At 39.6% G+C, this 17327-nt stretch overlaps 2 protein-coding genes across 2 annotated transcripts; one reads left to right on the top strand and one right to left on the bottom strand.

Moving 5' to 3' along the window:
- The first annotated feature begins 2115 nt into the window (after positions 1–2115).
- On the top strand, positions 2116–12088 carry LOC104597280 (DEAD-box ATP-dependent RNA helicase 18). The gene is made up of 11 exons (XM_010258741.3): positions 2116–2515; positions 3633–3869; positions 6207–6467; positions 7211–7290; positions 7454–7559; positions 7680–7793; positions 9864–9962; positions 10472–10561; positions 10901–11007; positions 11088–11231; positions 11470–12088. Exons 1-11 carry the CDS (start codon positions 2243–2245, stop codon positions 11738–11740), a joined length of 1782 nt encoding a protein of 593 aa, XP_010257043.1. The 5' UTR covers positions 2116–2242; the 3' UTR covers positions 11741–12088.
- A 567-nt stretch (positions 12089–12655) lies between these two features.
- LOC104597281 (UDP-glycosyltransferase 87A1-like) lies at positions 12656–17327 on the bottom strand. The gene is made up of 2 exons (XM_010258742.3): positions 16690–17327; positions 12656–13682 (listed from the first exon to the last, which is right to left on the bottom strand). Exons 1-2 carry the CDS (start codon positions 17180–17182, stop codon positions 12781–12783), a joined length of 1395 nt encoding a protein of 464 aa, XP_010257044.1. The 5' UTR covers positions 17183–17327; the 3' UTR covers positions 12656–12780.

Here is a 17327-nt window from a genome sequence, read left to right as displayed (position 1 = left end):
GGAGATTGTCCCCACCAAATTTCGAATGGAGTTCGGGTGAAGCTGGCCGACCGTCACGCCGAAGTGGTTCAAGACTTCGACAAGGAGGGGATGGAAAGGCAATCGCAGACCCGCGGCGAGCTGCTCCCGGTATATCACGATCTCATCAGGACCGTGTTCCCAAGGAAAGCTACCCGAAGGTATGAAATAAGCGTACTCCCCGGGCAAGTTATAGTAGGTAATGAGGGATTGGAGCCCCTCGGGCATCATGGTCGAAGGACCAAACTTGTCTAACATCCGATCCCGACGAGAGGTGGACACCAAACTACCTGAAGCGCTTCGGCCTACGAGTTCGAACTCTTCCTCGAGCTCTACCTCCGGCTCGCTAGGGCTATCAGGGGATGCAACTCGGTTCGTAGAACCTGCATCAGACCCGCTGGAAGGACTATCTGAGCTATCCAAGCTAGACATCGGGGAGTGAAATGGGATCCAGGAAAATACTCACCCGGAAAAAGGCTGTAGACCACAGGAGCTCGGAAGAACAGAAGACCTTGAACGCGAACTGGATGCGAGCTGAAACTCGGACGCGAGCTCGAGAGAAATACAAAAGTGATAGCGACTGGGGTCCCCCCCGCTATTTATACTCGCAGTGATCGAAAAGCGATGGCTTAGATCAAAGCCAATCCGACGACCCACAGCTGCACTGACCGCACATCCCCTGAGACCGAGATGTTATTGGCGCACGTCTTTCTGAAACTGACAGAGCGCTGGCGCACGTCTTTTCGAAACTGACGGAACGCCAGCGCACGTTTCCTCAATAAAAGCGACAGCGACACGTTTTTTCAAATTTGAAAAGACGCCTGCTATCGCGCCTCCCAAGTGGCGCGCTTTTTTGAAAATTTGAAATAAAGCGCGCGCCGTCACATCTATCAGCGTTTAGGCAGGCCGGCACGCTTCCCACCTTTTGGACGCTCGAAGAAACCCAAGGAACCCTGACAACGCACCTCGCGCCTTCAAAACCAAGATTCAAAGTACATGGCAAATCTACCTGACACTTTGCGAACTCCCCGCGCTAGGGCAAGACCCTTAGCATGAGGAGTGGGGGGCAATTGATGAAGGAAGATTTGGCCCGACCTCGCAATCACGCCACGTGGCAAAAAACAAATAGCTCGGCACTTAAAGCAACGTACCCAGGGCGCAAGCACCAAAGGGAAGAAACTAGCAGTCCGAACTCCCCTCGAGGAGACCGAACTCCCTTCGAGGAGCCCGAACTCCCTACGAGGAGCCCGACCTCCCTACTAAGAGCTCGAACTCCCTACTAAGAGCTCGAACTCCCTACTAAGAGCTCGAACTCCCCTCGCACACTGCTCTAGCACTTCGCCTCCAGAACGCCGAACTAGACAAACCACACCGTACCTGACACCGAAGGAGTCTGTATCTAGGGGCGGCGCAGCTGACTGACTTGGGATCTGACGCTTGACAGTCGCACTTCAACGGCCACCTACCACCCTCACCTGCCACCGCCATCTCCAGTTACAGAGACGGCTCCGACAAAAAGAGCATTGGCGGTTCTGCCCCAACAGAGCTGATGACACCCGAATTGGCAGAAGCACGGAAGTAATCATACCCGACCTGACAGAAGCCTGGGAGTGAGTGCGCGAGATGGTTATAAAAGGCTCTCTACCCCCCAAGAACATGGTATGCAAACTTTGCGCTATCTTGTTTTATCTTGCCTTTGAAGAAATCTAACTTGAGCTTCGGAGCCTTTACACCGGGTTCCCCCCGGAGCTTCCTCATCTTCTCCGTTTCAGGTTCTCTGCGATTCAGTTCAGAGGCAAGGTCATTGACAGCTAAGACTGACCGGATTGCGCACATCAATTCCTGTTTGCATTGTTCGATGGATTATTTTAATAATTCTAAATCGAAATAATAATGGGGGTATTTAAGATTTTTCATCTTCTGATCGATGGAAATCTAAGCCGGGTACCGATTGTCACAACCGCCTAAAGTACAAGGTAGTATACGCAAATTTTCCTAATATTTATTATCTTTTTATTAATATATAATTTTACCCTATGCATGACGTGTCACGTACATGAAGCTTCAAAACAGCGCAGGCTGACAAACAGCCAAGCTTTTCCCGATGCGCATCCATCAAACCCTACTCGAGTACTCATGAGATCGTGCATATTACCCAAATGCCAGTAGCGGCTGTTAATACCTTCTTCAAAATATACAACTGAATTGCAGTGGATCGCAAATCATGGCCGAGGCGTCGACGGATTCTCTCAATAGAGTGCTGACAAATGTTCGCTTCTCTGAGCTGAAACCACCACTGTCACCTCCCGTTCTCGATGCTCTAACGGGAGCTGGTTTTCACTTCTGCACACCAGTTCAGGCTGCCACAATCCCGTTATTGTGCAGTTTTAAGGATGTCGCCGTCGATGCCGCTACTGGTTCAGGAAAAACCCTAGCTTTCGTGGTTCCTCTTATCGAGATCCTCCGACGATCTTCAGAGACTCCGAAACCTCATCAGGCCTGTCATCTTTATTATCACCCAGTTTCTCTAAATGCTTTAAGAATTTTTTCAATTTCCTTTGCTTTAATTTACTTACATTTTAGCAGTGTATGAATACAAAATGCTCAATTCAATTCAACTTAAATCAGCTTTATGGTCAATTATTTGGGGTCAGCATATGAATTCAAATTAGCTGTAGTCTTTAAATCCTCTCACCAGAAACCATATCCATCAATTAACAGAAAAAAAAAACTTGAGAAATATTACATGTAAACTAATAATTATACAAACTGCAAGTCTGCACAATAAGCGCATTTGGCTAGTTTCACTACAATATCGTGCTCCTTTGATATGTCTGTTTACCGGCTTACCCCCAGCTTCAACTCTTCTTGTATTTGAAAATAAAAACTCTTGTATTTGGGGATATGCTATAATTTATTTACAATAGCTGTTTGGGTTCAATCATATTTGATCGAAGGGAAACAGTGGTATGATTCTAGTTCCAGTAATGCGCTTGAAATTGCTTCTGGTCATGTGTTCTTCAATTTGATTTATCCAATGCATGGATGCCAGATAGCTAATTTGCCATCCAAGATATCATCCACCCTTAAAATCTGCTAATGTGATAATTAAAACCTGCAAACCTGTTGGTTATTGCATATTCTAGGATGTCCAGATCTATAATATTATGAAGAATCTTAGAGGGGAATTTGTACTATCTATTCTGATGATCAGCCTAGGGGTTCTCCTACGTGATATCCATTGAAAGAATGGTAGTTTCATAAGAATGAATGCATGCATGCTCAATTTACTGGGTAATTCTAAGTGTAAAAGTACCTGTTCAGTATTCCCAAACTGAAATTACACCTCTCGGTAAATTTAACCAAGTGACATACAGGAACTATAAAGTAGAATAATTGGAAGTTAATTTGGCTGTCACTGGTTTGCTTTCTTTTTTAACCTTAATCATATAAAGTTATGATAGACATACTGCATGATAAGCATTTTTATTGGGATATCTATTCTTTTTATTTGAAAAATACTGTTATGGTTATGAATGTGGTATTGTGGTAACCTAGTGCTTGTATGTGGTTAATTGTAGTTCTCATTGGTAAATGATCTGCATTAACCACAGGTCATGGGGGTAATTATTTCTCCTACAAGAGAGTTGTCATCACAAATATATCATGTTGCAGAGCCTTTCATTTCGACATTAGTGAATGTTAAGCCTATGCTTCTTGTGGGGGGTTTAGATATAAAGGCGGACATGAAGAAAATAGTGGAGGAAGGAGCAAATTTGTTGATAGGCACACCTGGGAGGCTATATGATATCATGGAGCGCATGGGTGTTTTAGATATGCGGAATCTTGAGGTATTTACTCAAATGCCACGACATTTTGAATAGCTTCGGAATTTTAACATATAAAATGAAGTGGATACCATTTAAGCAAACATGTCTTTCTTGCTTGCTAGTGTTTTTTTTTTTTGATAATTGAAATAATTTTATTAATCAGCAATAGACAATAGTACAAAGTCCCCAAGGAAAGGCACGAGTTGCAACCTCTCCGTGCTAGTTAAGTACAAATTTCCAAATTAATAACAACTTACAAAGAAGCACAAAAAAGATCTTCCCTAGAAACCCCCTGTTTGGCTAAAGCATCAGCCAAAGAATTAGTAGACCTACTAACCCATTTTACCTCAACTCTCATATTGCTGGTTAACCACTTTACTTTTTTGATGAGATCTTTGTAGCCCCAAATGGTGGTATCCAAGTTTAGGAGCCACCTTGTTACCACCTGAGAGTCCCCTTCAACTAGGAGATGCTCCACCCCAAACTGGTCGGCGATCTGAATTCCTTGTACTGCAGCAAGGATTTCTGCCATTGTGGAATCCCCCACTCCCACCGGTCCTGAGAATAGGGAAATTATGTTGCTGTCCTATTTCTTAGGATACCCCCTATACCGGAAGGCCCGGGGTTGCCTTGACTGCTCCCTTCAAAGTTCAGCTTGATGACACCTTCCAAAGGCGGAACCCATTCTAACAGAATTCTATCATTCTTTGTTGAAGTGTTAGCTATTACTAGCCAATTGCTTCACAAGTCATCAAAGATATCCACAGTTTTCAGCCAATGGATTGCTCTTGTCAGGATACAATCCTTCATTTCATCTAACCATTTTTCCTTCTCTAAGAAAATTCTTGCATTCCTTTCCTCCCAAAGAGTCCACAAAGTGGCTGCGGTGACACATTTCCACATGACCTTACCTCTTCTAGTGTGCCAAACAAAGACAGATGGGTTGAATAACGAGCTTAAATCAAAAGGCATAGACCACCTACCTCCAAATAAACAAAGGCTCCACCTCCATATAGCTGTAGCAAAGGAACAGGAGATCAACAAATGGAAACAGTCCTCATTCTCGGCCTTACACAAGGAACACCAATTTGGGGAAAGACCTCTTTTTCTGTAAGTTTTCCAAAGTATTGATTTTCCCATAGAAGACTTCCTAGCAGAATACAACAATTTTTGGGGGAATAGGTTGCGCCCTGACTTTTTTGACAGGGAATCCTTGGGAAATGTGGTTAGAACTAAGGGATTTTAGAAAAGAAGAGCAAGTAAAAGTACCTTTTGGAAGAGGAGTCCAAACCCTTTGATCAGAAGAAGTGGGGTCCAAGCAAACGGATTCTAGTAAATGAATTAGCTCAATAACACAACTCGACTCGCCATCCCTTAACCCTCTACGAAACCCAAAGTCCCAGTTTAAAGATAAGGGGTTTAACGGGCTTGGGAGAAAAGTTGCAATTGGCTCATGTTTGTGAAGGGAAAGGGAATAGAGCGAGGGGAAACAATCTTTGTTAGTGTATTATTGGTACACGTAAATTTTAATAGCTCTAAACTTCATTAGTTTGGGTCTTGGGGGAAGTTTGATTGGTGGGTATATATCATTATAAAAGAAAAGGACAGCTAAATTTAAGAAGTACAAAGAGCTTTGGGCTACAAAGCATAGTTGTCAAAATGTTATGATTTATGATACAGTTCATGATTGAAAACATGGATCCCAAGCATTCTAATTTGAATCTTTTCCTACAAAAATCTTATGGTTGCTATTTGAATCATATAATTTAATGATGAATGTTACGATTTAATACAATGTGTAATCTGAACCAATTTTATTGAGATCCAGTTCTATACTTTGTCATTTATTTTTTTCATTTAATATTTAAGGGGCTTTTTGTTTGAGGACCTTTACTAGAATATGATTTATTTGTTTTTTTTTATCATCTTAAGCTTCTAGTGTACAAATGATAAACTTTATTTGGTCAAGTACAATAGGATAAAGTCACTTCTCTTTATATATTTAAGTTTCTTGTATATCTGTTTTTAATTTTTTTACAAGTTTATAAAAAAAGAAATAATCTTACAATTTACAATATGTTCATGGTTCGATTCAATTCAACATTCTCTACAATTTACAATTTTTAGAACAGTCCAAAGGGAAAAACGACTTTGGTGATCCTTCATCAGAGCAGTTTCTTTCTCTGCTATTTGGAGTATTCTGTTCCTTTTTTGTTTTTGTTTTTGCATTGTTGTTTCATAGTGATGAGAGAAACAATTTGGCATCAAAGGATATCTACATTCTTACTCTTTTACTTTCCTATGTAGCAATAAATCTATTTTATGTCATTCCATCCTTTATTTTGTTGAATGGAGCAGATTCTCATCTTAGATGAGGCCGATAGACTCTTGGATATGGGGTTCCAAAAGCAGATAAATTCCATTATATCTCGCTTACCAAAGCTTCGTAGAACTGGTCTTTTTTCAGCTACTCAAACTGAGGCTGTTGAAGAGCTTACAAAGGCAGGACTAAGAAATCCTGTGAGGGTTGAAGTTCGTACAGAAGCCAAAGTATTGGATGAGTTGGCATCCTCACAGCAACCAAGCTCTTCGAAAATGCCCTTGGGCCTTCATAATGAGGTGTGTAATATTGTATTTTATTGAATGTGCATTTCTGTACTCATGAATTTGGTCTTCTGAATCAGAGTATGCATTTTTGGGGCTTTTTTTGCATAAATTGATGGTTTCTTTAAGCCATTGTTTGCAAGGTCCTTTCTTAATAGATGATATCCTTACAGAGACTAGGCCTGTACTTGGATGTCTGAACCATCTTATGGAATGTAATCCTGTTGAACATATATGTTTCTTTTGGCAAAAGGAATTTTTTTCCTATTCAAAGGCAAAGGAATCTCAACTCTTATTGATAAACTTTGTTTAAGATGCAAAGGTTAAGCTATGGAAATAATTTTAATCATGATAAAGGGGCCAATGTGATTAGAAATTGCAAACACCCTTAGCATAATGAATGCCATTACCTAATGTTGGTCCTAGCTTTGGGAGGGGACCTTTGTCACTTTTTTGCACACAGTGGCCATTCTCAGACTCAAACCCACATTCTCACACTTATCAGCTTGAGAATTCAGGGTTATGGAGACATTATGTCCATCTATTAGTCATATCTGAATTCTTGAATCTTGACCATTTATGTAATTGAACTATTTCAGGTCCTGTTGTCTCTCATGACTTCATGCACTGGTTACATTATTGCATTTGTTTACTGTTCTCCATTTTGGAAATATTTTGTCTTTATGTTGACGAATTTCTCTTTCTAGCACATCTCATTTATTTGTTCTCTCTGTATTTCTTTTGTTACAAACTTGTAGTATTTGGAATGTGAAGCTGAGAAGAAGCCATCACAACTTGTTGATTTCTTAGCAAAAAACATGTCCAAAAAGATCATTGTGTAGGTTATCCATACATGGCTTTCTTTGATTTGGTTTTTTTAAGAAGTACTTTCTTTCTTTGATTTGTTAGTATTCAGATAATTGATCCTTGATCCCTATGTAGAGCAATGCATGATATTTATCTAGTTTATTGGTGCAACCATAATTTTATCTCTATTGCAGTTATTTCATGACATGTGCTTGTGTTGATTACTGGGGAGCTGTCCTTCCATGCCTTACTGTTCTTAAAGGTTGTCCTTTAGTTTCTCTTCATGGGAGGATGAAGCAGGTAAATCTAATAGTTGTCATTACATTTGGACACTAAGTGAAACAGTTTATGGAAGTGGTGGCTGTTGTTGCTGGTTTGCATGCACCTTCTGACTCTGATGTCATTCATGCTGTTCAATAGACTGCAAGGGAGAAAGCATTAACATCCTTTAGTGCCCTTTCAAAAGGAATTCTTCTATGTACCGATGTAGCGGCACGGGGGCTTGATATTCCAGGGGTTGATTGGATTGTGCAGGTATATTCTATTAAAATTGCCTAGTGGATGTGTGATGAGCTAGACAAGTGGCACCATGTATTATGCAAAGTATTTCTTACATGGAACATTTCAGCTGCTCAAATTAAGATCTTAATCAAACTGGCACTTATTGTCTTGTGACTTTAAGTTGGATTACTCTTGTGGGTTTTCCTCGAACCTAGCCCTGGTTTCTGCTTAATGAATACCTAATTAATATATGAACGAATGACCTATTGAATTTATTGATGATAAATAAATATAACAATTGAAAATATTACTATATATATACACTAATGTCTGTATACTACAAATTTAGTGCTTTTCCGAGTCCGGTAATGTACATGATGTGGTATGATTGTTGGTGGGTTGTTCCAGACAAGGTTCAACCCCTCTGAACCGGTTTTGAAAAAAATAAAAAATAAAACATAAAAAAAGCACCGACACAAGCCGATACGCCGAATCGATATTTAGAACCTTGGTTCCAGATGTGCAATGCCATATATAAATATATATGATAGTAAATATGATTTTGATATGGGTATACCTGGACTCTACCAATTGGAACCTGTTTTTGGAGCCCAACTGTACACTTCATAAACCTATCTCAATTGTATAGGATTGCCTAAGGTAGTACCATAAAAAGCACGCCTAGGTACATAAGTAAGGCTCATTCTAGGACATGTACCTTGCTTGGACCTAGGTCCATTCTCTTTGAAAAGGCGCACTTGCCTCAGCATAGGCACACAGCTTTTTAAAACAAGCCTTATTTGTTGCTTTTAGTAGATTCTTATCTTATGTCTTTTGCACCTTTGTAATGGATTATAAGCTTCTAAATTACTTTTTATTGCTATTTGTGCACTAGTAATGGTATATTAACTTAAAAAAAAAAAGACCTTTCAAATACTCAAATCCTTAGTTCTTTGCTAATAGAATCTCAAATGAAAAAATTTCTACTAAAGAAGCAAGAATAATACAACCAATGTCGGATCTATAATCTTAAAGTATAATTGATTGCGACTAAAGTCACGAAATCAACCCCTTTATATATGCCCACCAAAAATTTAGGCCAAAAACTGGCAGACTTGTTTGGGCACCTCAAGGTGCCTTTACAGAGGCAGAGGGTGGATCTCCTAAGATTAGGAATGCAAGTTGTTTAACATCACACTTGCTAATTGAAGTAATGCAATCAGGAGATAAATAAACATATTGAAAGTTGCATTTGCTTGAATTGCTGAGTGCCTGAAGCACTATAGTAGTTTAATAGTATAATCCATGTATGTTTGCTTTAGCTTCCACATTCACTTTGAATATTCTTATATGTTATGCTTACGTATTTTACTTTGAGCCAATACACTTTCTAAAACATTTAATTCCTTTTAAAATTCAGGATTGCATTTTATATGTATCATTTCTTTTTATTTTTTATTTCTAAAACTTTGTGCCTTTCTTTGAAAAGGTGTGCACCTTGCCTTACTCCTTACACCTCAGGCACTAGAAGGGCCTTCTGCTTTTCTACTTTTCTTATGTCTTGTGCTTTTAAAACACGAGGCTGAGCAAATCCTATTTTACCATAATACTTTAGTTAGAGCTGTATTATCTATTAAATTATGAGTTCTCACAATTTTTTACTACCTTGAGCTGTGCCCAATTTGACCTTTCTCTTCTAGGATATCAACTTGCATCAGGTCACTCCTTAAATTTGCATCCCTTTTTCTTGATTTTTTATATATGCTTGTTGCTGATGCTTTTCAACAATTCTAGTAGTTCATTAAGTGGAGTTCTGCCCTTTTCTTCAAATTACCCTTCTTTAGGATGTTAAATATAAAGCTCCATATGTTTGTTGGATTCTGGCTCTTGCTTGTTTGCTGTGCTTCCTGGTTTCTGGTTCTTGGGTCATCATCATCTACTGTTACTTAAAATATTTTCATGCATTAAATTTTCTCTATCATTCTTTCCTCTTTTTTTTTTTTGGATTTTGTAGAAAGCACCATACTGTGATTATGTTCAAGATGGGATACCTCAAGCTTTTTACTGTAGATTGACTAATTCACCTCTCCATTGCTTATGCAGTATGATCCCCCTCAAGATCCAAATGTTTTCATACACAGAGTTGGCCGAACTGCACGGATGGGCAAATCGGGAAGTGCCATTGTTTTACTATTGCCAAAGGTTTTGTGCCTTTATAACTCATTTTTTTGTCAAGTCAACCAGCTTCAACTCACATTTAACCTTTTCTCATTTCCCTTTTTTTGGTGCATAAGTGGGGATGAACCTTAAACCTCATGGTTGTAGTGCAGTAAACTAATCGCTCAAGGATGGGCGAAGGCCTCACCTGTTGTTAAATTATATATAGAGGTTTTATATTTGATATTGTGCTTAGTATGGTTATTTCAGTGTGTTAACACCAAGGGTGATTTCGTCATGTCAATTTCCTGCCTCAATCTTGTTAGGTCTTGTGGCTTCCGTTCACTTATGTATTGAACCTCTATACAGTGTTGTGCAAGTTATTGACTGCAGTAAGGCCATTTTTGTGCCTATATATTTTTATTTTGTCCCTTGTAACTAAGAGGTCTGAGATCATCAGTCCTGTTGACTGCAAGTCCTTGATGAATCCTTTCCTTGAAGTTTCTTTGATACTTTTGACTCTATATCAACTAATTTGCTATTTATCTCTTTAGGAGGAAGCTTATGTGGAGTTCCTGCGAATCAGAGGGGTCCCTCTTGCAGAGAGAAAATGTTCTGATGAGGCTCTTGACATTATTCCTCAGGCAAGCCTTTATCCTTAATAGTGATGATACTCTTCCTAGCCAGTTCTCTCTCTCTCTCTCTCTCTCTCTCGCCCATGCTTTTTGCATTGTACTGTAGAATTTTTTTCCCAAGTCTTTCTTTACTATTCTTTTTTCGCTCAATAATATTTGACATCGTCATGTTGGACCATAAATTATTTGGCTAATTATGGCTAATCCTTTCTTTTATGCAAGATTTTAATGTCATGTATGTCAGACCTCATATTTCAAGTTTTCTCAGGATTAGTATTCAATTGATTGTTTTTGGATGACCGTTGGATTTAACATCACCTTGGATTTATTGAACACCAACTGTTTCAGATAAGATCTGCAGCAAGAAAGGATCGTGATGTCATGGAAAAGGGAATCAAAGCATTTGTCTCATACATCCGTGCATACAAGGAACATCATTGCTCCTATATTTTTAGGTTACTTGCAGTTTCTCCTCTCAAATGCACCGGAAATCTTTCAGTTCCAACATGCTTATGCCGTTTTATTTTTCTTATAGGTGGAAAGACCTAGAGATTGGGAAGTTGGCCATGGGATATGGCTTGTTGCAGCTTCCTTCAATGTCTGAGGTGAAGCATCACTCACTCTCTGTTGATGGTTTTACTCCAGTTGATGATATCAATGTGGCAGAGATCAAGTACAAGTAAGCAAAATGTTTTTGATCTCTCTAATAGTTTCAGAGTAAATCTAAGGTGGTAGCTTACTAGAATACGGGGAGATACAGGGAGGTCTAGATGGTGGCACATTTGAGAAACCACCAGTTACTAGGTCTAACATGGGAGAAACAATCCCGAATGGATATGTTTCTTTCCCTCTGGTAGTTTTGTGCAAGTTTCTGAGCATGGGCCTGTGCTAATTGGCTAACAATTCCTACTATTTAGGGATAAGCTTCGTGAGAAACAAAGACAGAAGAACTTGAAGGCAAAGAAGACATTAGAGCATCAAGAGGAAAAACCCCAAAAGCCCAAATCAAATGTAAATGCTCCAGCTAAAGTTACGAGAAAGAAAACTGCTAGGCAGCGGCGGGCTGCCCAGACTGTTGAAGATGAGGAAGAGTTGGACCGGGATTACCGCTTACTGAAAAAACTGAAGAAAGGGGCTATTGATGAAAGTCAATTTGCAAAGCTTACAGGAACTGAAGAATTGCTTTGAAGGGCGTCGCTTACAAATTGTGTAGTAAACCCTATTCTGAGGACTCTGTAACACTGGAGGCAGGACGGGAGAACAAAAAAGCATATCAAAGAAATATAGACAGGAAACATGGCTTGAGGTAACAGTTTGGGAGAAGAGCGCGGCAGAGAAGTATAGATGGGCAAGCAAATTGTATATGGGCCTTTTCTATGCAGCGAAGAAAAGAAGAAAATGTTTTTTTCTTGTAAATTATTACTTGCACATTGAAGATTCATTTTGGAGCAAGATGTGAGAAAGAAAAGCATCTTTATTTAACAGTGTTCAACCGAAGAAATTAATGCCTGTCGTTTATTTGATGGTTCTTAAAAAGTTTGTTTTGTTCTACACAGATTGCTGCACAAGACACCGTATAGACAATTGTATATAGGCTGAGTTTAAGGTCAATCCAGGCCCATCCTTAAAGAATTGGGGCTCAAGGCCTGAGCCTAAGGTCAAGTCCTTCAACCCAAGTCCTGCCTAGCAGGTCTATAAGGTGCAATGTATTAAAAAATTGCAGAAACAAATCATCTGCGCCCAACAAATGCCCCACAGCCTATCCCAACCGAGGGGCAGATGTGACCTCTGCAGGAACCTAATTAATATCAATAATATAAACCTTTAAATAGGGACTATATGTATTGCAATATATATATATATATATATATATATAAATATTTGGTATATACGTATCTGTATTATGTGTGTATTCGGACAGGCCGGATGATTCTCGTGTTGGCCTCACGGCCTCACCCAAGTTGTACCCTAACCCTGATGAGTGTTCCTAGGTTTGTAGGAATGGAAGTGGAGGGCTAGTAGACATGTTGGCACACTGAGAATTGAGAATTTGGGATCCGAAATCCAACGTTCTTAGAGACTTGGAGCCGTTGGAGGCAATCCTTTTTCCAGAGGCAAATGGTCGTTTAAAAAGAAAATGAAATGTTCAAGCGTTCAATGGAAAGTCGAAGTCCAACGTGGAATCTGCTTATATTTGTTGTCACTACTCACTAGAACTAATACAAGTTTCAGGAAACATGGCATTGCAGAAAGCCTCTAAGAAAAGCGCTGAGATTAGTCTCAGAGGATCCTCCTTTCTCGATTGCTCTTTGACAACTTTCTTGGATTTCTCGTGCTCTTCTCCTCATCTCCTTAGTTTCACTTCCGTCGTGGTCCATGAACTTCCGAACGAGGTTGGCAATATCCTCTCTTTTCACCAGCGTATCTGCTCCCACGTTCTCCGTCACCCTCCATCCAATTTTCCAGTCGTCCGCAATTAATTTACTATCCGTGAACTGATCGAACAGTATGGGAAAAGTGAGCATAGGAACACCTGCAAACACAGCTTCCAAGGTCGAATTCCATCCGCAGTGCGTCCAAAACCCTCCCACAGAAGGATGGCACAAGACCCTCAATTGGTCACACCAGGGCACCACCAGCCCAGTCTCGCCACAAGTCTCCTGAAAACGTGAAGCGTCTTCGCGAGCAACCCATAGATACCGAACCCCACTATCGTGTAACCCCGCCGCGATCTCCTCCATCTGTTCGGAAGAGGTGGACAGAAAGCTGCCCATAGATACGTACAAGACACAGCTTCTGGGTTGAGAATCAAGCCATTTGAAGTAGTAGCAGTCGGCGTCGCTGAGTGTAGTAGTCGTGGAGGGCGAGTCTTTCACAAGCGTTGCGTAAGGAATGGAGGGGCCTACTGGGTAGACTGGAAATGGAAGTCTTGTCCTCAAGGTGTCTATGACATGGGTATCCATCTCGTAGAAAGAAGTGACCAGAAGACATTGTGCTTTAACCACCCAATTGAATGCTTCAATAACCCGATTTAGGAGTAGTCGACTGGCTTCTGAAAAGACATTAGGGATGTCCTTCAAGCGGATGGGAGATATGCCAGGTATGTAATCGATGCATTCGCCTCCCCTTTCTGGCACAGGAAAGATGCAGTTTAAACTTATAAATATATATATTAAAAGGGAAGGGATTTACAGTCTACGGTCATGCTGAGAAACCAATCAATTGAAGGCTTAAGAAACCTCACAAATATTAATCTAGCCTAAAACGTTCCAATCCAACAATTTCTGAAGGCAAGCTCAATTGTCATTCAAAGATCAAACTTTTGAGCTGCTTTTAAGCATGTAAGAGGTCTATAATGGAAAGATAAAGGATCTGTTGGAGGATTCCAACTAACCGCTAAATAAGTACTCTTCACCTTTTCAGATGAACCTAGGGACATGGGTAATCTTTCATTTCAGTTAATGGTGGAGAGGAAGAATATTGGCTTACTTTAGGCTATGTTTGGTTTGAAAAAAAATAAGGAAAGACAAGAGAACCTATACAAGATTTGTAAATATTTTCTTACCTTTCCAAGCAAGCAATAGAGGGAAGGCAGGAGGTGACCAAAGGGGTGACAAAGGATCAATCGCTAAAGACTTGATCAAACATGTTCTAATATTATCTCATAGAACCGTTCAACTTAAAGGCTAAGGGGCTGTTTACCCGCCAAAAGCTAATGCGTCCAAAAGACACTAGAAGCTCAGAATGCACGGATTTCGAGAAGCGATGGAAAAATGCATAAAAAGACATGTAGTTAAGGATGATAATTTTGTGTGAATTTTGGAGTATCCGATCCATCCTGGCCCTAATAGGCCCCCTTTATTAAGATATGTGATACTTGATACCGGGATGCATAACTATGAACATACACAAATTTATAAATTTTAAATACTAAGATAATTATTTTATTATTAATATTTTATTTGTATAAAATTTTTGGAATTAAAATCATCATTTAATTTTGGATTTGATAAATTATTTATTTCATTTAATTATGAAATACTAATTTTAAATATTATTTCTTTTAATTTTTAATTGAAATTGTTAATCATATACATGTGCTGATTATTTTGATGAACACAAAAAATTAATAAAATCTATTTTATTTATTAGATAACATAAAAGGAGAGATGACTTAAAGTAAGAAATTTGATGCTACTATTTTATTTCATTAAACAATACAAAAGGGGAAATAACTTATTATTAATTGATGCAAATATATAGAGTGCAAAAGGCGAGATGACACTTAATTGATCTGGGTTAAGTCACACTATAAAGGAATACAAATGCAAATATATAGAAACTTTATATTTTGTATGTATTTAAGCTGTATATATTTGCATTTGTACTCTTTCCAAACTAAGAGTTAGGTAACTTTTTTTTAATAGAAAACATTTGGTAAGGGATTTAACAGGTGGGACAATGCGTCTTTTTAAGTCTTTTGACTGTCGGTGCTAAGAGAAGAAATTTCTTAAAAAACTTGCCAAACGGCCTGTTGTTAGGCAAAATATGAGAAAAGTCGATGTTAGGCGAATTCCCTGAACTTTTTTTTTTTTTATTCTTTAACAAAGCAAGAATAAGAAAAGTCGACTTCAGTTTTTTAACACACAAGAGAAAAAAAAAAAGGTTTCAAAAGTGTTATATAGAAGTGTTATGGAGAGGACTAAAATACTTGTTTTATGCTGTTAATTTCTTTTTTTCTTTGGGATTATAGCTGACAAGGGCAGCTTTTGGTTCTAATTAGAATTATCAATAAAAGTAATATTTTTATATAATTTTTAAAATAAAATAATTAAAATATATATATATATATATATATATTTATAAAAAAGGATAAAAATACTATTCATCTCCTTTAACCCTTTTTTCTTGAAAATCAATCGTCCGAGACACGTGAAACACGATTAACGAAAGAGTTTTGTTTTCCAATAAATATCCCGCGTTTCTCGCTATTTATCCACACCTAACAAAAATAGGAAAATATTTTGAACGAGGGAAGTCTCGACCTTCGTCGAAGTGGTCTTCACTGGAATGTTCGGTGCTGCAACTGATTCGGTGGCCCCTACGACCCTACAGGAAAAGTAGTGTTGAGTCAACTGCTTATCTCTTGGTCACTACCATAGCCCTGCGGAAGCAGGGGAGAAAAAGGGAAGAAGAAGAAGAAGACGAACGAAGAAAAGAAGGGGAGGAAAAGAGGGGGGAAGAAGAAGGGGAAGGAGGAAAATAAGAGAAGGAGGCGGTGGGCTGAGCTGGTTTGATTTTGGTTCGTCGGCCGTGGAGAATAAGCGATGGGGATAAACAAAAGAAAGGAGGAAAATTAGCAGTGATCTCTTTACCCTTTATGATATTTTTTTATAAAAATTATGTAAAAAATATTATTTTTTTACTCTGCTGCTGCCTGTGACTTGTTGGAAGGACCAGAAGCCACCTGTGGCTTGTTGGCAGAAATCTTGTCGGAAAAATTGAAGTTGAGGGAGAAAGATCGAAGGAATTATTTTATTCTAAAAATAATGTAAAAAATATTATTTTTATACTCTGCTGCTGCCTGTGACTTGTTGGAAGGACCAGAAGCCACCTGTGGCTTGTTGGCAGAAATCTTGTCGGAAAAATTGAAGTTGAGGGAGAAAGATCGAAGGAATTATTTTATTCTAAAAATAATGTAAAAAATATTATTTTTATACTCTGATGCTGCCTGTGACTTGTTGGAAGGACCAGAAGCCACCTGTGGCTTCTTGGCAGAAATCTTGTCGGAAAAACTGAAGTTGAGGGAGAGAGATCGAAGGAATTATTGTTCCTTAACAATCGCGTTCCATCTAAAGACCAAACAAACAAAAGGAAAAATAGGGAAACACTGTTCATTAACGTCTACACCTTTTTGTTGTTTAAGCATTTTCACCTCAAAAATCAAGATCGAGAGAGCGAACGATCAGTGAGAGAAATAGAGAGCGCACGGAGCTTGAGCCTGAACAGCGGCGGTAGAGAGAACGAGAGGGAAGAAGGGGTTTCGGCGGGAGACAGATGGAGCTTCGCAGAAGGAGGAGGGTGGGGGCTTTTTAGTTTATACTAATTTATCGGAAGTTTAAAGTTACGGAAGGTACCTGACAAATCGGCTGGGAAATGTCCGTTATGTGAAAGCAGATCAAAATGATAGAAGAGCGAGAATACGGAGGGCGACATGGTCCACAGCGATCCAACTGGAATGTTCCTCCTGTTGCCGATAGAGACAGCCCAAGGCAAGTAAGTATCGGCTACGATGGCAGTCGCCGACGGCTCGAGCTGGTCTAGCAGCTGCTCCACCGAAGCCCCCATCTTTGTATAAACAGCCTCAACGAATCCGGGGAAGTCGAGTGCACGGATGCGCTCCGACGGTATGACGTTCGGGATCGATCGGAACCGTATTTTAGCTTGCTCAGGCGACGAGCCTATGAAGTCGAGCCATTCTTCGGTGACGACTAAGGTGATGAGGATATCATCGCCTCTTGAAGCGATGAGCTTGCATAAGTTCATCATGGGGTTGACATGGCCTCTTCCTGGGTATGGGATTGCCACCAAATGGCAACCGGAGGTTTTTTGTGCTTTGACAGAATCCATGGCCTCCGACGATGACGAAACTGCTCTCTCTCTCTCTCGTCTTTTTTAAAGGGAGAATTCTCCAGCCCCCCTACTAGTAGTAGCCTAGTAGGGGAGGGGCGGCTGGAGAATTCTGCATCGTGTGTATCCGTATAGGTGCGATCGC

The sequence above is a fragment of the Nelumbo nucifera genome, chromosome 2 (assembly GCF_055504915.1).
Source record: "Nelumbo nucifera cultivar China Antique chromosome 2, China Antique-T2T, whole genome shotgun sequence".
NCBI lineage: Eukaryota > Viridiplantae > Streptophyta > Magnoliopsida > Proteales > Nelumbonaceae > Nelumbo > Nelumbo nucifera.
Note: the sequence above shows the minus strand (reverse complement) of the source record. Positions and strands in the feature narration are given on the sequence as shown.

Excerpts from the sequence above, each read along its gene's own strand:
- LOC104597280 (XM_010258741.3), top strand. The coding sequence starts at position 2,243 with ATGGCCGAGGCGTCGACGGATTCTCTCAATAGAGTGCTGACAAATGTT. Across the intron at positions 2,516-3,632 it reads AGACTCCGAAACCTCATCAG|GTCATGGGGGTAATTATTTC; the intron begins GCCTGTCATCTT and ends CATTAACCACAG. Across the intron at positions 10,562-10,900 it reads CTCTTGACATTATTCCTCAG|ATAAGATCTGCAGCAAGAAA; the intron begins GCAAGCCTTTAT and ends CAACTGTTTCAG.
- LOC104597281 (XM_010258742.3), bottom strand. The coding sequence starts at position 17,182 with ATGGATTCTGTCAAAGCACAAAAAACCTCCGGTTGCCATTTGGTGGCA. Across the intron at positions 13,683-16,689 it reads TTTCCCAGCCGATTTGTCAG|AAAGGGGAGGCGAATGCATC; the intron begins GTACCTTCCGTA and ends TTCCTGTGCCAG.